The sequence below is a fragment of the Pygocentrus nattereri genome, chromosome 25 (assembly GCF_015220715.1).
Source record: "Pygocentrus nattereri isolate fPygNat1 chromosome 25, fPygNat1.pri, whole genome shotgun sequence".
Classification (NCBI taxonomy): Eukaryota; Metazoa; Chordata; class Actinopteri; order Characiformes; family Serrasalmidae; genus Pygocentrus; species Pygocentrus nattereri.
In genome coordinates this window covers 17,975,912-17,999,082 of record NC_051235.1, presented here as the reverse complement: position 1 = coordinate 17,999,082, position 23,171 = coordinate 17,975,912, and the positions used below count along the sequence as shown (strand labels likewise).

The 23,171-nt window shown below is 39.3% G+C and overlaps 3 protein-coding genes across 3 annotated transcripts in view; 1 reads left to right on the top strand and 2 right to left on the bottom strand.

Moving 5' to 3' along the window:
• The window catches only part of c1qtnf4 (C1q and TNF related 4), a 31,803-nt gene extending 29,210 nt beyond the window's left edge, over window positions 1-2,593 (top strand). Inside the window, exon 2 of the mRNA XM_017706187.2 lies at window positions 198-2,593. Coding sequence (XP_017561676.1) covers window positions 203-1,276 — 1,074 coding nt within the window. The 5' untranslated portion in view covers window positions 198-202 and the 3' untranslated portion in view covers window positions 1,277-2,593. The remainder of the gene's footprint in view (window positions 1-197) is intronic.
• Window positions 2,594-9,746: 7,153 nt separating this feature from the next.
• On the bottom strand, window positions 9,747-16,899 carry ndufs3 (NADH:ubiquinone oxidoreductase core subunit S3). Its single transcript, XM_037534316.1, has 7 exons — window positions 16,773-16,899; window positions 13,510-13,572; window positions 12,969-13,066; window positions 12,642-12,791; window positions 11,454-11,579; window positions 11,209-11,328; window positions 9,747-10,074 (listed from the first exon to the last, which is right to left on the bottom strand). The coding sequence occupies exons 1-7, from the start codon at window positions 16,825-16,827 to the stop codon at window positions 9,913-9,915; spliced, it is 774 nt and encodes a 257-aa protein (XP_037390213.1). The 5' UTR covers window positions 16,828-16,899; the 3' UTR covers window positions 9,747-9,912.
• Window positions 16,900-18,081: 1,182 nt separating this feature from the next.
• Window positions 18,082-22,840, bottom strand: ptpmt1 (protein tyrosine phosphatase mitochondrial 1). The gene is made up of 4 exons (XM_017706147.2): window positions 22,534-22,840; window positions 22,308-22,388; window positions 19,850-20,041; window positions 18,082-18,398 (listed from the first exon to the last, which is right to left on the bottom strand). The coding sequence occupies exons 1-4, from the start codon at window positions 22,705-22,707 to the stop codon at window positions 18,261-18,263; spliced, it is 585 nt and encodes a 194-aa protein (XP_017561636.1). The 5' UTR covers window positions 22,708-22,840; the 3' UTR covers window positions 18,082-18,260.
• Window positions 22,841-23,171: the final 331 nt, after the last annotated feature.

Genomic DNA, 23,171 nt, shown 5'->3' with positions numbered 1-23,171 from the left:
TGTGCTTTTTTACTACTCTCTTTTTTAAAAAAAAACCCCTTTCTGTACAAACCCACCCCCACAAAGGACAATGCAACAGAAACCAGAGAATACAGTGCCAGTCAATAGAATACTTGCAGCACAGGCCAGCCTAGCACATGCACATATATATATATATATTCATTATTTATTTCTCTGTTTCTCTCTTTTCTCCTCAGAAACAATGTTGCCAGGAGCCAGGCCCTTGCTGTTATGCATGTTGTGCCATGTGACGGCCACCTGGGCTTTTGCACGTTTGTCTGACGCTGCGCAGCTGCGGTCTGCCTTCTCTGTCGCCCGCACCAGCAGCATGGAAGGTGGGCCCAAGATGGTAGTTACCTTCGACAAGACGTATGTAAACATTGGTGGTGATTTTGAGCCAAAAACAGGCCTGTTCCGCTGCCGGATCCCCGGGGCCTATTACTTCTCCTTTACAGTGGGCAAGTTCCCGCGCCGGGACCTGTCCGTCATGCTGATGAAGAACCGCAATGAGGTGCAGGCCATTGTGTACGACGAGAATGGTGGAGAGGAGCGCAAGGTCCAGAGCCAGAGCGCTATGCTTCAGCTCGACTTCGGGGACACCGTTTGGCTCCGTCTCCACGGTGACCCCCGTTACGCCATCTACAGCAACACAGGCCACTACACCACCTTCAATGGGTACCTGATCTACCCGGACGTCTACGGCTTCCAGGAGCCCGCCCGGAAAGAGCAGGTCCCGGTAGCTTTTGGCCAGACACCAGAGCAGGTAGACGACAAAGAGGTCAAAGAAGAAAGGAGAGACATTGAAGAGGACGATGACCAGAGGTCTGCTTTCTCAGTAGGTCGCACGCAGAGCATTGTGGGGGTTGACAAAGGTTACCCAGAGCACAAACCGATAATATTCGACACTGAATTTGTCAACATAGGATATGACTTTAACATTAGTTCGGGTGTGTTCACATGTCGTGTGCCTGGAGCCTACTACTTTTCATTCAACGCTGGCAAATTGCCCCACAAGACCCTTTCAGTGAAGCTCATGAAGAACCATCTGGAAGTGCAAGCCATGATCTATGATGATAGTGACACAGAGAAGGCCTTGCAGAGTCAGAGCCTGATGCTGTCACTGAGGAAAGGAGACACAGTGTGGCTGTACAGCCACCAAAGAGATGGATTCGGAGCCTACAGTAACCACGCCAAGTACATCACCTTCACCGGATTCCTTGTGTATCCAGAGCTCCCACACAACCTCCCTCAGCAGAAGCATGATAAGGTGCTGTAGGTTGAACCGCAGCACCGGCCTATGTTTGTCCATGTCTGAAGGCAGGGCTAAGGAAGGGAAAGTGTTTGGTTGGTTGTGGGTCATATCCAAGTAAACCCTTTCCCTTCGCTTGCTCTTGTGAACTCATACAGGGAGACCTGAGGTTGTGACCCTTTGGTCCTGTTTTGTCCTTTTCAGACTTTGCATTCCTGCAATTTCTCCAGCTCAGTCTCTCTTTCGGGTGGAGAAGAAGATATACTGTAAGCACAAAAGTATAATGACATAAAATATTACCAAAAAAGAACGACATTTTGAGCAAAAAGTGATTACATGTAGTCTTCAATGAGACCTGTGCATTAAAAGCCTTGTTTCCTTCTGTAATCGGCAGGAATAAAAACATTGTATTTTTAGAAAATAGAAGACATGTAGAGGTACTAGTTCATGGGTCAAATCTTCAGGCCTTGACCGTACCCATTTTCCATTTGTAGCTGAAAACAAAATGTCAAAAATGATTAAAAAATAAAAAATAAACAAAGTATCAAAAAGTGCTGGGGACTTCAGGCAAGCAGAGATTCTAACATGTGCACAAATCAAAGGGGGAAAACTGCATGCAACTTTAGTTCACTCCTTAAAGGTTTTGCTCTCAGTCCTTTTATTTATGTATTTATTTATTTTGCACGAACAGTTTGCATGTGTATGCTAATATCGTTACTCTCTGGAGCACTGTTGTTTTCGGAGTTTCGCTAAGACTTTCTTTGCACTTACTAGGATGCTGTGCCCATTTTTGGGTGTCATAAAACTTTAAAAGGTTTAAAAAAAGAGACAGAAAATAAAAGATAATAAATATTACTGTGCCACCAGTTTTCTGTGAAAGTCTTTATACAAATGGCATCCTTTATGTGGCAAAGGACCAGGGATCAATTCATTAGTCATCCTCATATAAACAGACAGTTTATTAAAAAAAAATAATTCACAAGTTTGAATTTACTTGTGCATGCTGCAGTTAAAAAACAGTAAAAAAAAAACATATTACATGCTACATGTGCACAACTCGATACTGTAAAATACGTAATTTGTCCGTTTTTTATTCATTTCTAATAAAAAGAATGTTCGTGTTTTTATTGTCACTGGTCGTTGTTATTTGTATTGTAATGAACAGGAACGTTTTGAGTAGGCTGCAAATAAAAATCATGGGCAAGCATTTTTCTGTTTGTGCAGTCTGAGCTCAGGCTCCTGGAGATTATGTACAGTGTTTGCAGTGTTTAGTGGACGCTTTTGTGACCTACACCAAAGCTCAAAGCAAAATGAATAAAAAAACAAAAAAAAAACCAATGTAAACAGTCTCACGCTTCCTTTCATTCTCCTTTCTAGCTGGAGGGCTATAGACCCAATCACAATGGCTGTAAATATAAATGTTGGCTGTACTATTGGATATATGACTCGCATCCAGTCAGCAGTGAACAAAAATATTGGCAATAAGTTGTGTTAGAGGCAGTAATGTCAAATTTATCCATCGTCCATAGTGGATTAGGTTAAAGTTTATTCCTGTTTTTGACGTCCAGTGCAGTTTGAATAAGTTTCCTTCTGCTCCACAAAGCTAGCCTGCATGCTCACATTTATTTATGTAAGTAAATGTAACAGCTTGTTAGCTTGTTAGCAATCTGTGTCACTGTGTGGAATCGAGTCCAATGCTTTGGAGTCAACTATCAATTCCCAAATGACTGGAACTGAGCAATCAGTTCTTTTTGGGATTGACTCCCAGCCCCAGCCTTAACATGATAAGCCTATTTGCCAGAGAATTTCATTCAGTGATTCTTGCTGGAGTGTACGTATCTTCCCAAGTGAAGACTGGATATGCCCAGATGATGGTGGCTGATCACATTCATGAAACTGACAATTTTTCAGATATTGTAATCTTTCTAATGGGGAATTTTCATTTTTAAGCACATTTAGATGCATTTACTGATTAAAGCTAATGTTGATGCTCAACATGTTAACATGTACTTCAGTAATCAGATAATGGGAAAATCCATGTCAGGCAATAATCAGATTTCTGCTTTAACACCAGCCAGTAAACTAACAGAAGGAGATGTGATGTAAACACAGTGCAAAACAAAAAGGTAATGCCATGACTTTTTTAAAAACATTGAGTCCCTTTAGCAGAAAATATAAATATACATCATCTAGAAGATGAAGAATATTTCAATTCTTCATTTTGTAAAGCATGTATTTGGTTTTAGCGTCGCTTCAGGAATGTTTTGTTGCCATTTTTGCGGGTGCTGTGTTAAACACTGCTTGCTCTTTTCGGGGCAACTAAATCAAAGTAATGGTTCACATGCGTTGAACAGTCTGATTTCTGAGCGATAGTTCAGCTCTCTCCATTCCTTAATTGTATTTCTTGACCTTAATGCAATCTAAGAAATCAGAGTATGCTGTTTACATGACCACTGGAATAATGAGATAGCTGCCGAAACCTGATAATGACCAGATTATTAAGTAAATGTGCTCATAGTAGCATCAGCGATGATCTACCACAACGATGAACAGCTGATAAGCTATCCCATTTGTAAGCAGAAGACCTTAAATCTTCTATACCATCACTGAAGGAGCATTTGACTCTTATTGTCTATCATGCTTCTTTAACAAATCCAATCACGTAATGTTCTTCCTTGCCACACAAACAAGCAAAACTGACATTGCCTAAACTAACTAACGCCACTGGACCACTGACTCAGTGTAGGAAAACAAATGAGAGCTTGGTATGACAGAATAGATGTGTATACAGATAGGTCAGTCTGTATGGACAATGTCAGTTCTAGCAGTCTAGTAATCTAGTAATCTAGTAATCGATCTAGTAATATCAATACCAAGGGGAAAAAAAAAAACTAAAAACTGATATTGCTCATTTCTGCTGGCTCTCCTGAGGGGTTTCTCATAGTATGCTAGCACTAAGCTAACACTGGTGCATATAAACATTTACTGCAATATAGTAAACATAGACATTTAAAACAATTGGAAACTTGCAGATTTTACAACACACAATTTTAATACAGGTTAATGTAATAAGACTTTTATCCAAGTACATGTCTGTTGGTCTATTCACCATGAAACTTTGACACAATGTAAAAGACAGCTGCTAAAAACTTTTTTTAACAGCTACAGTTGGCACCTTATATAACAAGTTTTACAGTGACTTGTTCATTAAAGAGCCTGACATAGTGCTGCCACTGATTTTCCATTTTTCCAACAAGTGAATGAAGTCAGTTAGGAAGCCATTGCTATTCACAACCAGTGATCTATCTAGTGCTTCCAGAAGGCCCAGAATGACTTTTTCATGAAATAAATATCCCCAAATGAAAACCAAAATGAAGCTGGCTGATTCCTCTCTCACATGTTGTCAAAGCTGAAGATGTTCACAAGCTGCCACATTCTTTACAATTTGCCCAAAGAAAATATTGCTCAGTCAAGGATGGAGTCAATTTGTGTCTTCATCTGAACTCTGTGGGTTCTCTTGTAACACAGTACTACTCTTCTACATTAGGTTCTCTAAACTTGTGACACCTCCCCATCCTGTCAGTGGCTCTTTGATTTCCTACAAATAGGAGACAGCATGTGTGGCTAGGACCCAGCTGTCAGAACCCCCTTCTATAAGCACCCCAGCCCTGTACACCATCAGTCAGGCTGCTGACATTTGTGAATGACACAACCATCTCATCTACAGTCTACAGGGGAGAGGTCATGATGTGTACACAACAACTTGCATCTCAACGCGCTCATGAAGCAGGATTTTGTACTCAGCAAGCAGGCAAAGTTTATTTATATAGTGCTTGTCACAAAGCAGCTTTACAGAAAGAAAAAGAAAAGAAAATCCGGGTCCAAGCCCCCAAGAGCAAGCCAGTGGCGACAGTGGCGAGGAAAAACTCCCTAAGAGCAAGAGGAAGAAACCTTGAGAGGAACCAAGGCTCAGAAGGGGAACCCATCCTCCTCTGTTCGACACCAGATAGCAGACAGTGTTAGTATAAAGTATACAAAGCGGGAAAAACAGGTAGGCAGTGGTTAATTTGATTAGTTTATGATTATGCAGCGGCGGCAGCAGCATCTGAGGATGCGGACTGCACAGTGCTGTACAGCAAGAAGCTCAATGGTGGTCAAGCTGGTCCAGAAGGCTGGCGAGCAGTGGGCACCCGATCGAGGCAACAGCATCAGGCGCACAGGATAGGCAGCTGTTCAACTCAGCATTTTCAAGCTTTAGACTGGCATTATAAGGCAGCAGGTTTGTTGAGATTGTGTATTCTGCCTCATTTTTAAAAATTTTATCACTAATGAAATTCATAAAATCAGAGAGAGAGAGGCTGAGCGTGCTGCAGGAAGAGCTCTTCTATAGTCAATAAGACTCTCTTTCCAGGCGGACAGGAACATTTCTAGTTTAGTCAGGTGCCATTTTCGCTCTAGTTGTCTGGCAGTCTGTTTTAAAGCTTGAGTATGATCATTATACCAAGGGGTATATTTTTCTGCCTTAGTATTTTACTTTTTAATGGGGCCACATTATCTAGAGTAGATTGAAAAGTATCCTCTTAGAACTTGGTCATAATATCTAATGGTAGGATTAGATGGACAGCTGACAGAAGCTGATAGTCGAGGAAGGTTTCTGATAAAGCTGCCAGCTGTGGAGGACGTTATAGTCCGCTTAACATAATAATATGGTGATGAACGTACATTACCACTGAAGTGAACTTCATATGAGATTAAGTAATGGTCTGAGACGGCTGTGCTCTGGGGGAGAACGGCTAAGTTTCCTATGTCTAAGGTCAGTATTAAGTCTAGAGTGTGGTTGAGGTGGTGTGTGGGCCCCTTTATAATTTGGGTGAAAGCTATGGAATCTATAATAGATATAAATGCCTTACTTAGTGCATCTTGGGGATTGTCAAAGTGGATATTAAAATCTCAGACAATTATTATTTTTACTTGAAAAAATTATTCAACTTAGAAACTCACAGAATTCCTGTAAGAACTGAGAATTTGTAATTTGTAAAGCCTGTAAATTGTAACTAGTGAAAAGGAATTCTTATTTGTTCCTTGATCAAGCATATTAAGTAAAGAAGAGAAATTGTAGCCTACTTTCTGGCTCACACCTAAAGCTTTCGTATGGATGGTTGCTATACCTCCACCCCGGCCGTTTAAACGAGGATTATAGCTGTAGCCTGTGGGTGGCTTCATTTAGACTAAGGTATTAATCGGGCCTAATCCACAGTCCTGTGAGGCACAGAGCATCAAAATCGTGATTGGTAATCATTTCATTTACAATGATGGCTTTAGATGTAAGATATCTTATGTTAAGCAGTCCTAGTTTTAGACCAAAGGTGTGTTCATTACAAACTGGTATAACTGGTTATTATTAATCAGGTTACTAGAGCAAACTTTTTGAGGCTTTTTAATGTTTTGTTCTGTTCGGGGAACAGACAATCTCAACTAGGAGGAACCTATGAGCATTTGTATTTCTAGAATCAGTATTTTAATCAGCACTTGCCTTTTTTACAGTATAAGTGCTAGCAATTACCTTATTTTCAGCAGTAACACTAGCATTATTAGCTGTAGCACTTCTATTTTTGCCGCTACTTATGTGGCCTTCGCTTCTCTTCTGTCTTTCTAAGACTGAGGTAACGCCTGTGTTTTCTCCTATGGATGTATGTTACACCTAAGATATATGTTGTACATAGTCTAATTCCATTCATATTTGAAATGTACACACCAAGTTACTTTGTATGCATCAGGTGTTTGCATTCGCTTGCACATAAGCTTCTCTTTATTTTTATGAAGTGTGGCTGCGGTTAAGTCAGATTGGTCTTTGGTATCTAGGAATACTTTAGTGAAAAATCTAATTTACCCAGTTCTCGTCTTATCCCAAGTCAGATTTTGCACTTGAGTTACAAAGTCAATGGAGCATCACGCAAATAGCATGTCTGCATCATCCCACAGTTCACTGTAAAAAAGGAAACTTAACTTAAAATCAATCAGTCAAATTTTTTTTTTGGTTGTTTTTTTTACAGTTTTGGAAAATAAAATATTACAATATAATAATATAACAAACAGTTGAGAGTAATTTGATTGGATTTTGTTGAAAATGTTGACAGACTGATCTCAGCTGTATGTATGACACTGTTGATATTACTTTCTAAACTAATTTACAAAACATAAGGAAAGATAGAAATGAAGGAGGAAGTCAGTTGGACTGCGAGTGGAAAACAAAAGATGAAAAGTGGCATTTTGTCTAAGACTGCATTAGCAACCACTGGGCTGCCTGGAAAAGGCTAAGCAAAAAGGCCAGTGGGCCATGAGATTTGTTGTCCACGAGCCAGCAGCGGCCCACTATCCTTTTGCCGACAGGGCATCTGGAGCTGTTTGTCAAACTTGCTTATTTTCTTTCTGACACTATGTGTTACAGAGTTACCTACAAAATGGACAAGCAGCAAAAAGCAGGCCTCAAATGGGTGCTACTTCTGTTTTTAGCTAAGCAAAGCATTTTTGTTTTAAATGGTAAAATATTGTGTCAGAATCACATATGAAAATCTATTGGGGATTACTTAACAACTCTACATTCTTGAGCTGACTCTGCTTGCAAGTTACACAATGCTAATACTTAGATCATCACTTGTTAGCCACACTAGCTTTGTGGAGGAAGAGAAAACCTCACTTTTGATTTTTAAATATGTTCATAAGGTTGACCGTAGTCACTATTCTGGCTTACGCCAATAGATAAAATAGTGCATGGCAGCAAGCTGGTGTTCAAAAACCAAAGGCTAACTCTAGTCCTTCTAAACCTGGCAACTATAGATTAACTGTGTGCCTAAGCAAGGAATTCACTAAATCGTGCTATGTACCTTCGATTACAGCTGTGCCCAAAATCTTCTATTATACTACACTGATGAATGAACTTCTCTTGGTGGTGTATTAGTTTTGACATACTGTTTAGTATGGTAATATGCAGTTAGCAAAGACTCCTGGTCTAAGGTACAGAGCTTTGAGGTTCTGACTTGAGCACGTTCAGTAATGTTGCCACCTGCTGGACATGTGTGGATACCTACACAAGTTCTTAGGGTTTATCAACAGCAACCTCCTTAAGTAGGACAGTAACATTTCCACACTTACAATTAAAGCTCAGGACAGTCAGTTCGTTCAGTGTCAGCTCAGGAAGCTCAAGGTTTTTAAGTGCATCCTGACCCAGTTCCTCTCTGCCATTATTGAGTGTCCTCACTATCTCCATCGCTGTCTGTTTCCAATCTCTTCAAGACCAGGTTTCTGAAAGGGTCATTAGCTGCCAGCTCCCTCCGTCAGGGCCTTGTACTTGTCCTTGTCCATCACAGAGACAGTTCAAGGCCAACGCCACCCACACGTCACCTCCATAGGAGACCAGCTTCTCAACAACTGGCTTGAACTCGTCCTTTTCCTCCTGTACTTCTCACTGTCATAATCTTAATTGTTAACTTTTATAATTTGTCAATTAAACTACACACAATTACATGTTGCTTCTTCTACTATTCTCAGTCTTCTTCACTATCCCTAGGCTTTTTAGGCTTAATCTTGTTCACTGTACACTCATCTGAAAAACTCCACAATTGTGATTTGGTCTGTATGTTTAAGTTACATTGTATTACAACCTATCTATCTATCTATATACACTTTTCTGTGCTAATTACTATTAAAAGGCATCACCAAGCACTTTCCCTGCAGACAAGCCATTCAGTAGTACTGTACCTCCCAATCTTTGTAGAGTTAACATCCTCTACAAAGATCACAGTTCTGCACATGGCAACACACAATCAGCTTAAGACTGGAAAAAAAAAACATGTGGCTTGGGCAAAACCTATGATACGTTTTTGTTGTATGTTAAATTCAGCAAATAAACAGATACTGTGTGCTGAAATTTACAGAAAATGCACATTTAAGTTCTTTCATGTAGAGGATGTAGTCATTTTTGTACCACTTAGGAAATCAGGAAACCATTCTGAGCAGGGGTGTTCAAACTTTTGCATAGGACTAAGTATTATTTGGTAGATTTGTACTTTACTTGTTTAGGATTGAAACTGAAAACCTGTACATTTAGACTGTAACATTTCCAAGGTGGAAAATATATTATAATTTTTCCATTTTCATTTAGACTTTCAATGTACATGTTACAAATCTTTCAAATAAAACGTTCAACTGAATTCATATCAATAGAAACAAAACTGACCACAACTGTGCTAATTTGAGTCAGGACTAATTCACTGATTGGTCACTGCACCAAACAAAGAATATTTTAAATTTGTTAAAACATTTATTTTCATATACTTCAGCATGTTTAAATATGGACACTTTCTGACTTTTACTCAAATATATATTTGGCTTCATAATTCCACCGAGTAAGACTTTGAGCCATACTTTCACTTCCGTACAGTTTTTTCTGCTCTTTATGTCTAACAAGATCCCAAGCCGTGAATGAGGAAACAGAACATCTTTAAATTGTCTTTTTATTCAGACACTTAGGATTTCTCCCAACAAAGGACTGAGATACAGTCATCAAAACATGGTCTTTTATTTACATAAATACTCAAGCAAGAACAATGGGAGGATGCGTGTGTTTGTCAGGTGTTCTACAACAGAGCGATGGTGAAGGGGTTTTACTTTGCAGGTTTGTCTCCAGGCTCAAGCTTGGGTGCATCTTTGGGCTCCCTGTATGCAGGAAATGCCTCCCATGGGCTGTTCAGGTCAAACTTCCGAAACTCCTGCGCAAGCTCTACAGGCTCTGCCACCACCCGCTTCACTTCATCATCGTAACGCACCTACAGACACACAGACGCAGGAAGTTCGCAATGTAAAGAGCATGCAAATTCTAATATTATGCACGTCAAACAAATTAGATAAGGCATGTTACTAGAGTATATTAAAGACCATCTTGGAAGGCCAAATTGAAATACATGAGTTTGATGTTGTATTTAAAATGATGAAAGTTTTGCAACGTACAATTTACATATGGAAACTAAACTGCAAAAACAGCCCAGTTTGAATTATATAACAAAAATGAACAGACTTGCATATATGACCCTTTTCAGCCTACAGCAGTTTAGCGCCAACCGTTCATAATGAAGTTAAAAAGAAGTTTTCAGCCTGGACTGCTTTTTAAATGAGGCACAATTCAGGGCATCCAATCAAAGTAGTGTTCATATAAAGACACAACAAAAACAGCCTGTTTAATTCCAGGGGACAAAAATAAGTCGAAAAATAGTCACGCAGGAATAAATTATGACATTTTACATGGGATATGAGCCCTTTTATTATTTTAAAGGAATACTCCAGCATTTGTCATCTGAATCTCTGCTGCACCCAGGAGTAGACACTGCCTAATGCCCTGTGCCCCTGGCCACATTTTGGCCACTAAAAGGCAGAGGCTGTGGCCCAAGTGGCCACTTGCTTTACAGATTGTTTTTATTCTTTTTGCTGCATTTAATGTACCCGTTTGTGTAGACAGAAAAAAAAAGCATCAAATTATATTTTGTCAGAATTTCTTGTCTAACCACTACAGTAGGTAATATGACGCTTTGACGGTCTCTCTGCTGAGCTGGACACCCTGGCATTATAGATGCTTTACTATTATCTGAAGTTTGCTAATGTCACTTTATGAAGATCTTCAATAAAGAGGAGATATTATGTCAGGGCAGATTAAATCGGCAGGGAACCACTTCAGTCACCTCAATTCTCACATGTTAGCAGCCCTCTGGCTTCTATAGCCAAAGTGTTCAGAATACGTAAGTTTTTCCGTTGTTAAGTACCAGGAAATACATTAAAGTTGCTGTCTGTGGCAACTGACCACACAATACAGATGCTGCAGATACAGATTAGGTTGCAAAACACTACCATTCCATACCAAATAGAAATCTTTCAGAATGATTTCAAATGAGAAATCTCAGCATCTTTACCTCTACATATCCAGAAAGAGGAAAGTCTTTTCTGAATGGATGGCCTTCGAAACCATAATCAGTTAGGATTCGTCTCAGATCGGGGTGATTTGCAAAGAAAACTCCATACATGTCCCATACCTGAGAACCACAGTGAAGGCCACAGAATTAACATTTAAACTCTTTATTGTGAATGTGATAGCTGTTTCTTTAATATGTGCTTTGGAAGACACATTTAAATGGATGAAACAAAAGGGATAACGCACCTCTCTCTCATACCAATTGGCTACTTGATGGACAGGGACTGAGGAGTCGACAGGTGTCAGCTCGTCTGTGTAGGTCTTTATTCTGATGCGAGAGTTGAACCTCAAGGACAACAGGTTGTACACAATCTAAAAATAAAGAGCATTGTCAAGATCCATTTTGTTTCAGCACATGTCCACTACTTTCTTCAAATATCCATGATCTTTTACCACTAACGTAAATCTTTCTAAAGGTCTGTACACAGGGGGCAGTCATGGGCTGGAGGTTAGGGATCCAGCCTTGTGGCCGGAAGGTCGCCGGTTCGATCCCCAGAGCCGACAGCACATGACTGAGGTGTCCTTGAGCAAGACACTTAACCCCCAACTGCTCCCCGGGCGCTGCAGATTGGGCTGCCCACCGCTCTGGGCAAGTGTGCTCACTGCCCCCTAGTGTGTGTGTGTGTGTGTGCTCACTAGAGTGTATGTGGTGTTTCACTTCACAGATGGGTTAAATGCGGAGGTGAAATTTCCCCGTTGTGGGACTAATAAGGGTCACTTAATCTTAATCTTAAAAATGTACACATAATAGATTTGGTAATTCACAACACAGAACCACCTAAAAACAGCAAGTGCAGGTTAAATGAGAATCAAAAGATTTCAATCACTGTGGTGTCATCTGCAAAATGATACCATCAACTTCACGTGTGATAGCATAGAAATGTAATATATACTGAATTTTGGGACAAGCATTTATCATCTTCAGCATTGGCAAGGAGTCTAATTTAAGTTTTATCAATACACCACTCCTAAGGCAACAAAGTACACTGTCTCCAACCACTTCACGATTGACCTACTGATCAGTCTCCTTCCATCTAGTCCTTTGTCTAGTCCTGTCAATTAGCCAGAGTAACTGAGTAATTCACACATACTGGCACACACAAGCAATGTATTTATATGGGACAGATATGGTACATGATCATGTTACTGGTGAAATCGGAATATAAATATCATGTGATACTGTTGGCCAACCAATACATTGGTGGGACTACTGCATGCATATAAAAAAACCTACACCAAAAAAAAACAATGTCTCGAAATATCAGCAGAATCTTTGTCAACAGTCTCAAAAAATCAAGGAAATTTCAGTCAATAGTCTTAAAAAGCGAGAAAATTTATATTTTAATTTCCCGACTTCCTCTTAAGTGTTCTGACCTCAAAACGGTTTTGCCTAGTGGGCACATCCACCGCTGTGAGGTCAATCATGTTGCGGAACTGGGCATTGGTGTGGTCCCGAAGGAAGGTGAGCACAGGTACAACTCCCTCTGGGTGGATCATAAGTTCCAGCTCATTGTAGCAGGTAACCTGAGGACACATGCTTCAGATGTTATTTAAACAAACAGGTAGGAACCATTTTCACAATCTTGAACTTATCAGCTATAAATATTAGTATAGAACATAGGAATTAATGCTTGTATACTTTTGCATGCTGCACTAAATGGGCAAAACAATGAGTCAGTAAAATTGATCAGAGGATTTTACCTGAACTTGCTGCACATATTTAGGAAGAATCTCAGCAATATATTCCCCAAACTGGGACAGCTGGTTGTGAGTGACTGCATCCCTGGGCCTAACCGTAGCTGTAAAAAGTGCATTAGATTAAATTAAAACCTAATGTCCCTGAAACTAAGAACAATAATATATGCATGATTAGGGATGTTACAACTGCAATAAAACCAATCATTAAAATGAAGAATTTCAATAAATAGGCAATAATTAACTGAAAAATTTCACAATGATAATGCATATTTTAATTTATTCTCTCTCTTACAGTAAGACATTTATAAATACATTTTTGCCACAGACATAAGTGTTTTTAAAACCTGATTACTAATGTAATAGAATCAGAATTCTGAACAAAAAAATGATTAATGCACGCAGACCTTTAGTTTTTGAGATCAATAGTTTAAAAGAGAGTCAAATTTACTTTTCTTCCAACTAACAAATTTTATTTTGTAGGTATAATATTACCTTAATCCAGATTTTGAAATATTTCTAGGCTAGAAAGCCCGCTAATACTCACGCCTTGTGTCAGTCGTGGTTGATTCAGGTCGCTTCTGGACCAGTGCAGCACTCCGACTGGCAACTAGGACAAGGTGAGAGAGGAAATCGTTCCACCTTATTGACCATGCAACTTAGTAATGCATGCAAATAATAGTATTTTACATAGAATACATAGAGTACTAACAACATTGACAACTTACATGATTAACTTCATAACAAAAGCAGCAGCTCCATGAAACTTAAAAGAATGTAGTTGACCATGACGATCCTGTCTGCTATATTTTAGCAGCAAACTTTAAAAAGGTCCAAATAATGGAAAACCCAAACATACTCACTTTTGACATGAGAGTTTAGTTCAGTAAAGAATTATAAAAGCTTCAGTATGTTTTATTCACTCGCTGAAGTCTATAGTCAGAAATTAAGCAGCAAAAACAGCCCATTTTGAATTAATTTCACATTTGTTTTTTTGTTGACGAATTAAATTTTGTTGACCAATTAAATTAAGCCCTCTTGCACTCCCAGCCACGACTGGCTGTGGCATCACCAGGGAGCGAACTCACAATCTCCTTATGATGGGGCCAACTCTTACACAACTGCACCACTCAGGATGATGCTATCCATTCACTTTTAAGTTATAAGGAGGGTACATGGGTATTCTGAAAGATCTCCTGAATGGACAGAAAAGCGTACAATGTTCAGCATGTCACTGGTTGATATAAAAGCTTTATACAGTGCAGATAAATCACTGACTTCATTGCTTACTCTGATGAATAAGAGATTTGATTAGTCCAGTGTTTCACAGATGCGATCTTGCGGCCTATTGGCACTGGGGTTTCATATTTTCTCTGCAACTGAGCCACATCATACTTTTTGGGTGGAATCAGGTGGGTTGGAAAAGGAAATCATGATACTGTGCAGTGCAGATGGGAAGGTTGGTTTAAACTGGTTAAGCCAATCATAATTAACGAATTATGCACATGATTCCTAGATCACTGGTCACCAACCCTGCTCCTCTACCTTTCTGCAGCGTTTAGCTGCTATACCTCATCCACTCAATTATATGTTCAAAACAGCCGTTTCCATACTTCTGGCAGTATGCATCCAAACATGAAATGTCTCCAGTTCACCAAAGACACCTCGATAATGTAGTACTCTGGCAAAATATTAAAGTAAGTAGTCCGAGCTATTTTCATGACATACTGTCCCATGATGCAATGCAACACCTGCTAAGCAGTGACTGGAGGGCTAAGAAAATAAGGCAGGTCTTGGGTTCCAGGCTCTGATGTTAAGAGTCTAGTCACCTTCCTACCCTGTTGTATTGTACATGGTACATAATGGTAATTGTGGCTACTATCTGGACACTGTACTGTACACCACTCTGAGGGGTAGCATACAGTACACAGTACATACTCCTGCACTTTGTGGTATAAAGTACACCGCATGCTATTTCAAACACTGCCATTTACTTCAATAGATTAGCATTAGACATTGCTGGGAGTGAAACTTGCAGGTAGGTAGATCAAAGAAGATGATCGCTGGTTTAGATGAACATTGGCTCTCTTGCCCAGGTTGACTGGCCGATAGCCCAAGAACATGCTTAACATATCAATCACATGAAACAGGTTACAACACAAATGATAGTCGTAGGGTGCTATGCACATTGTTAAAAACCAAGTATATTGGAAATAAGCATATTTTTGCTTGTAAAATGATTAGAACAGACACAAACACACAAATACAATTAATAAGAAATGTCTTATTTTTCAAAAAAGTTGATATCAAACTGGAAGAACAACGTTTGGTCCCATATGTTTCTTGCACGCCTCTAGCCACTACATTGATCTGTTACACTCCATCAAAGGCACACCTGATTTAACATAATGAAGTCTGATGAGCTACAACTTTACCATACTTCTGCTACTTATTCTATTAATGTTGTTTGTATTTATTTCATTATTAGAGCTTTCTGAGAAAATAAATGCATACAGCCCAAAATAAACAGTTTGTGAATCTAACGGCTTCAGATGCCTTTTGTGCAATTTCGGCACAGTTCTAAACAGATTCAAACTGAGCTAGAAAAACACACTGATTGATTTGTAATTTCAATTTTCCCACCTACTTTCATTTTTATTATGGGGAAATGTTTGTCATAAACCACAACTTTCATAATCATAATTGTTGCAACATTTTTTTGCATTCCCTTGCAATAGTTTGTGCAGAAGTGCAAAATTATTGCAAGAAAATAATTACTTTTTTTTTTTTAATAAACACCGCCCCTTAGGGGCTTTGATTAACTGTGTAAAATATGATTTTACAGGGAAACTCCACTGATTTTTTTAAAAGAAATTCTGCATCATTAAATGATTGAGATGTAAATAAAGTCATTCAGAGCGGCTTGGTGTGAAATGAGAAACTTGATGAGTCAGTATTGTTCATAGTGTTGGTTATAGGACCCAGACACCAAAAGGTGAATGCCTCTGAAACCTTCATCTAAAACATCTATTATTAAGGTTATGAATCGATGTCTGATGTCTGACACAATGGTTTATGATAGCTTTGTGAAAATGTTTTAAAGACTACCTTAACCCGTTTATTTTAATCCATTCACGGCGGAGGAGAACATGCAGGACTGATTCACGTTAACCCTTTCTGAATGAAATATTTAGAATTTTCAAAATATTGGTGGAATTCCCCTTTCAGCTCGGTTTGCATTGTGCATGGATTTCTGTGCTAAGCATATATTTCACAACTAATATTAGATTAACAGACCTAATAACAGTGGATATGCAGTAGTCCCTACATCGATGTTAGCTGAACAAAACAACACAAAAAAGAAACCCTCGAACAGTCTGCGTAAAATGGGAAAACTGGTCAGTTAAATGTGACCCCACACAGCTACACCTACACACACACACACACACAGCTCACTGCACCTGACAGGACCGTGTTTATCACTTGGCAACAAATGTCGAGCTCGGTTTCTGAACTGCACCTACTCTAGCTTTCACATCACTAACAGGAAGAAACCACGAAACAAAAGCTCATGTTCGGTGAGTGTATATCTTCTAACGAAAGACCCGTTTTAATCTGTCGGTCTTTCACCAAAGTCTGTTCTGGCGAACTTCGCCGCTAACCGTTAGCCTCGGAGCTACGAGAAAGGTCACCAGCTCTTCCCCAGCTCCAGAGCGGACAGTGGTCGACTAATCACACCCAGGCGGACACTGCTTAATAAAATGTACTCTTATAACGCAGAGGCATCGTCCTGTTTTATTCACGGCTTACCGTTCAAGCTTCTACTAATGCCACCGCGGACGAGCCGGACCAAGGAGGCCGCCATCTCCACTCAACCGACGGCGATCTTCTTCTCTTCGCTCTCGGTCCCAACTGGAGGTGCTGAAGAGCTGATGTCGCCACCAGCAGGTCAAACCAGGAAAAAACGGAGACGACGGTGAAACAACTACACCTTTGAATTATTAAAAGCTTGGTTGTGTCCGTCTAACTCTCACTGATGTGTAGAAATTCACTCACCATCCACTACGGAGTCATGTTCTTGTTCCCCAGCATCTTGTTCGGATTTTCTCGGTCCACCTTAAATGGTGCACAGGTACATTCAGGCGCCCGAGTCTCGAGAATGTAACAGCGGCGCCATTTAAGGTGGAACGGAGAATTCGATCAAGGGGCTTGGGAATACGAAGCCAATCTCTGTCAACTTCGTCCATCCATTCAGCTTTGTACACTGTAACCGTAACCGGTAATTCCACCATTTCTCTCTTTTAGAAAAAATCTACACGATAAATCGTTATGATGTAAACAAAATCATTCTGAGTTGTTTGATGGAGGAAATAAGTCAGGATTTTCACAGCAATGGTAAAGGACCAGACGTTTAATGCTTACAGGGCACTACAAAGCAAAAATAGTACCCCATAAAAGGTTTTCTAATTATTACTGTGTGAATTTATCTTTTATCATTGTAAACATTACATTATAAAACTGAAAGGATGTTAAGTTTTACTAGTCGCTTTGGGGGGTTAATGAAATGGCCGGACACTGCAACATTGGCTATGGACACACCCACGCATAAATGAATGGGCTTTATTCTGAATAGCTTATCATTGATGTTTTAGGGTTTATTTTGTTTGAAGGCGACACAGCAGGTGTTAAAACTTTTTTTTTATATTATATAACCTTATTTATCCAAACCAGTCTGTGTAGTGTGTAATTTCTGTAGAATCAAGATATTTTTAAATTGAAAATTGAGTCCTGACCTCAAATTCAAAGATCAAACCTGAAAATATCGTTGTTACTCCTTTACCCCACTCTGCATGCAAATGCATTGTATTATGGCAAAAATATTGTATTGTATTGTGAAATCTGTGTATCATTACACCCCTATTGACTACAATCTTTAACTGTACTTTTGCAAAGTGTAAAATGACTGGTTGCATTATAAAGACGCTAGTTGTAAAATACAGTTGGAATCATGCTGAGCTACCAAATGTTACATGCGGAGTCTGTTTGAAAGTATGCACTTCAAAAAACATAAAAACCTAAATACTTTATCAAATGCATATTTGAAAAAAAGAGCTGGATATATGTGGTAAATATGAAAACAGTTTAATTTATTTGTAACAAAAGCGTCTCATATGATAAGACAGCATACATGATATATGTTACACTTCGTGCATGGTTTGTAAAGCCACATCAATCTGCCTATGTACATAAGTGAACAAATCTAAAGCAAAGCCAGTTTAACAGCGATGATATTCTCTATTATACACAATCTGGTCCCGATCCACACACTTGTTGGTGGTACCTCTGCAGCATGTCAAGCTGAGCGGAGCGGACCAGCACATGAGGCCGGACTGCTGCCAGCATTCTGCATGCCTTCTCTGGACTCCAACAGTGTATCTACACAGAAATAACAAGAGAAACATTGATCATCAACACTGCAGCTAACATTGCAGATAAAACATTTGAGTAAGACATACACTCTTATTTTTACTGCTCATTTTCCATAGCGATTGTTATGATGTTAGGTTTTGATGTCAAAAAATGATAAAGGAGTTTGAACCATTAGTTCTATACAGAATCATATTGTGCTTAAATGGTTCTTTGCATGGTAAAATTGTTCTTCGGATTGAAAATGCTTCTATATAGATAACTGCAGTAGCACATTTGTTGTTTTAGCTCTGAACTTAAGCACATTTGAAACTAACAATTATAACTATAAAGCACAGAATTACAGCTTAAAGGGTAATTCCACCAATTTCACAAAATTTCTGTATAACTAAAAGGCCAATAAAGTCATTCAGAGTGGTGTGAAATGCTTGTTAATCTTGCTGCTCTCTAAAAGCTCCCATACAAACAGTTCTGAAGTAATTATGAATACACTGCCTGGTGTCTGAGACTTTGGTTTGTGATAGAAAAGCAATAAAAGTTTGGTCTAAAACATATTTGTAAAATTCATTCATGGCAGAGAGGTACATGCAGGGCACTGAAAGGCAAAATTTCTTATATCTCTATTTGTTCATGATTAACATTACATATAAAAATGCAAAGACACATGTTTACTATTCATTTAGGAAAGTATATTAAATGGCTATATTTGTGTTGTAGCAAATATGACCCCTGGTTCCTATCACCACCACTGTAAAGAAATCTGAGTCTAGAAATCTGAATCTGAGGAATCTGAGTGTGTAGGAATTATAAGCTTCCCACAAAATAGACCAAAAGTAATCAGAGAGTTTCTTGCTCAGTTGTCTCTCGTTCAGTTATGTGTTGTTAGATCACTGGTTGATTAAACAAGAGATCCAACTAAATCAGTGCTGATTGTTAACTCCATTTACCAATGATCTCTTTAATTGTTTGAGGTCACAGAGGTCACTAGGATACCCTTTCTTGAAAGATTTTGAATCGATCAGATTTTTACACAGGCACAGTGTGACTGAACTCACACACAGCCAGAGACATTATAAAGTAAGGTTGGAGTTATGAAGGAGCTTGGAGAAGGAAAGAAATGCAGGACCTCAGTAATGCACATATGTTTGCGGTCATAAACTGGTCACAATCTTTGTATATATGAAATAAATGGCCCAAATCCATAGAACATGGCTTTGTTTAACAGCCACATTGGTAAACTGCAAACAGGCAATCCAGTAATATTTAAAGTTATGCTTTAGTTTTAAGTATTACAGGACACATACTCTAAATTTCCATTGCACAGTTTCTTTGCAAATCATTTTTATGTGACTATTTTCCATCCTCTCTTTATCCCCTAGAAGTAAACAGGCTGTTTTTGATACCTGGCCTTGAAGACTGTTCTCATTCTTTCACCCTCTTTCCATTACTCTGTTACTCACTCTGATGAGGTATGCAGCAGCCAGAGTGGCACTGCGGGAGCGACCTGCTTTGCAATGGATGTAAACACTGTTTCCTTGGTCACGGTGTTTGAGAGCAAACTCTACACCTTCGTGGATGTGCTCCAGACTAGGAACTCCTGTCAGATCTACTGTGCTGAGTCTGATCTGCTCAACACCTGCTGCTCTCCATTCCTGTAAAACACACACATACTCTACATTACCATAATTTGGGGGAAATAATCCCTTTCATTTTAAGCCTTAACCTCACCATTAACCTTTCAAAGTCATAATGTTCACCAGTGATGAGAAAAGCATGCTGTAATTCCATATTTTTTCAGTTGTAGCTAGTTGACACAAGGAGAATTTGATGAAATGTTATTGTTGTATGCACAGTTTTGTTCAACCAAAGTAAAAACATGCTTTTTTGTCATGCTCTTTGCACATGACTACTTCTGGTGCGCAGCGGGTAGCTGCAGTGGCCACTTTGGGAACAGCAAAACGGCACTATGTTCTACAGGGGGACTGTGGAGAGCATCCTGAGCAGCTTCATCATCGCTTGGTTTGGGAATTGCACCGCAAGGCACTACAGCGTATAGTGAGGACAGCCGAGAAGATCATTGGGGTCTCTCGCCCCTCCATCATGACATCTACACCACACGTTGCATCCGGAAAGCCACCAGCATTGGGGACGTCTGCATCCATCCCTCACATGGACTTTTTTCACGGCTGCCGTCTGGCAGAAGGTACCAGAGCATCCGTGCCACCACTCCCAGACTCTGCAACAGCTTTATTCCTCAAGCGATCAGGTTTTTAAACTCACAAGGACTGAGCTAACCCCCCACCCTCACACACATACTCCACACACACAACTCTTTTGATGATCTACTTGCAATATCTGGATCATTGCTGCTACCCTGTGTTTACACTGTTTTACTCTGGTTTTTCTACCTCAGTAACTGCTGTGTTTATGTCTGTCATCTGACTGCGTGACTCACAGATCACAGCATGTTAAATATCTCTGCACCTTATTCCACTACCTCATGTGTGCTGTGTCGGTGATGCACTGTCCTGTCTGTTTACTTTGTCTTGTGTCTGTTTAATTTATCGTATTTATTGTTACGTTCACACTTTGTACTTTTTGTTCCTTGTTGTACCGTGTTGTTCCTGGAGGAATGTAATTTCACTCCATTGTGCACTTGTACATAGATTGAATGACGATAAAAGCCGCTTGACTTGATCTGTGCAGCCTCAAACCTGTAAATCAGATGTAAACTCATAATTTGCTGCACAACTTTCTCATTAAAAATAATATTCTATAATCACATTTGAATAACATGTCAAAATGAAAGTAGTAACTTTGGACGTCTAAGGGTTGATACGACCCCAGACCAAAGCTAACCAGAACTATAACTAACTAACTATAACTATAACTATAACCCTAATCAAAACTGTAATTCTAAGCCTAGTTGTTAACTATATTCTAAACATAATCTAAGACATTTTTTTCTCTCTAGTTGTTTCATAGTAGTAATATAAAATAAGTTATAGTTGTTACTAGATAATAACTGAGTAGTGAGATTACACTGAAAAAGTATGGCATTCAATTTACTTCGTTATCACCACATCATTTTCACATCAAACATTAAATAACAAAAATAAGCTCATCTGAGGGGACAGCATTCTTAGCTCCAACTGCTTTAACAAGTGACTCAACCTGGTTTGATTAATATAAACCGGGTTTTTTTTGCTCTGTATTGTCCTACATTCATATTTTAGCAATTCTCAAGTATGTGTATCTGCACAGTGCATCACAAGTCAAACATAGTCCTCAGCGTGCATCTAAATTTTCCTTTGTACCACTGAACTATTACTGTCTTATGATGTGCTATGATGTGCTCCGGATGCTGCCAGGCAGCCTGAGCTGAAAGTCTTGACAGATGCAGCAACACTATTACACTATCACACATATTTATAATTTCCTATCTCATAATTATGACTTAGTACTGTATATTAATGACTTACTATGTCATAGTTATGACTTAGCAACTCACCATTCTGACCTAGTATCTCATATTTATGACTTCCTATCTCATAATTATGACTCAGTATTGTATATTAATGACTTTGTCATAATTATCACTTAGCATCTCATATGACAATTTCTCAAATGACTTTTTTATAATAATGACTTTCTATGTCATAATTTTGACTTACTTCCATATAATTATGACTTGATATCTTTACAATTTTGTCGTAATCATTTCAAAGTTTTCTCATTATTATGAGACAAAAAGTCATAATTATGAGATAATAAATCAAACTCTTGGAAAATGTTCTCATCATTACGACTTACTAAATATAAATATATTCAATGAGAAACAAGTTTGGAGTTGCTTTTCAGGTGTTTTAATTCAGAAGTAGCTTACTGGCAGAAACACACAGACACACAGTTACTCACCTCCTCTGAATTACAGAAATACTTTGTCTCATATTCCTCGTTCATAGTTATCACCCCTCGAACATTTTCCGCTTCGACCAACTGCAATAAACCAGAGGAGACGCAGAGTAAGAACGTTCACCACTAAACATGCATCTTTAATGCTCCACAGTCGTGGGGCATCATAACAGCTACACCGCTGCCTGGAAACTTCTGAAGGTCCGCGGTTGTGCTAGGAGAGACTGACCTCTTCGGTCATTGATTTGAACGGCAGAGCCCCGAGAATCACCGTCTGATCCACTCGATTGAACCATCTTCTCGAGGAGATTTTCTCCATCACCACGTTGTAGGCGAGCGTGGGGTAAAACAAAACTCTTGCCAACACAGCAGACATGATTCTTGTTATTCTAAAGCAGTGCATGCTTCATAACCCCACCTGCCTGTCATCGTGAGCCCGTTTCTGCTTCGACTATTGGCGCACCTCCGCGTCTGACGCACGATCGCCACCTTATGGTGGGGGCGAATCAGACCCGACAAGGAGACCCAGAGGACTTGTGGAGAGTTCTGGGGGAAGAAGCTCTGAAAACAGAGGTTTCGTACTGTAGGGTTTCTCCCGGGACTGCTTAAACCATAAGTGCCTCTGTTTTTACACACTCCACCGATTTTTCAAAAAGTCTACTTCGCTGAAATGATGAGATGCAAACAAATCATTCAGAGTGGTTCGGTGGCGACGGGAACCAGACATCTGAAGAGTTTACTCACAGAAAGTTATGAGATAAAATTCTTATACGCTGCCTGATGTCTGACATATTGTTTTACGATAGCTTTGTGATAAATGTTTGGCCTAAATGTGTTTTAATCCTCGTTATTTCCTCCATTCTTGGC

Coding starts and splice junctions, on each gene's coding strand:
- ndufs3 (XM_037534316.1), bottom strand. CDS start 16,827: ATGGCGGCCTCCTTGGTCCGGCTCGTCCGCGGTGGCATTAGTAGAAGC. Junction 12,792..12,968: donor AATATGTGCAGCAAGTTCAG/GTAAAATCCTCT, acceptor ATGTGTCCTCAG/GTTACCTGCTACAATGAGCT. Junction 11,580..12,641: donor CTAGGCAAAACCGTTTTGAG/GTCAGAACACTT, acceptor CTTTATTTTTAG/ATTGTGTACAACCTGTTGTC.
- ptpmt1 (XM_017706147.2), bottom strand. CDS start 22,707: ATGCACTGCTTTAGAATAACAAGAATCATGTCTGCTGTGTTGGCAAGA. Junction 22,389..22,533: donor TCAAATCAATGACCGAAGAG/GTCAGTCTCTCC, acceptor GGTTTATTGCAG/TTGGTCGAAGCGGAAAATGT. Junction 20,042..22,307: donor ATTTCTGTAATTCAGAGGAG/GTGAGTAACTGT, acceptor TGTGTTTTACAG/GAATGGAGAGCAGCAGGTGT.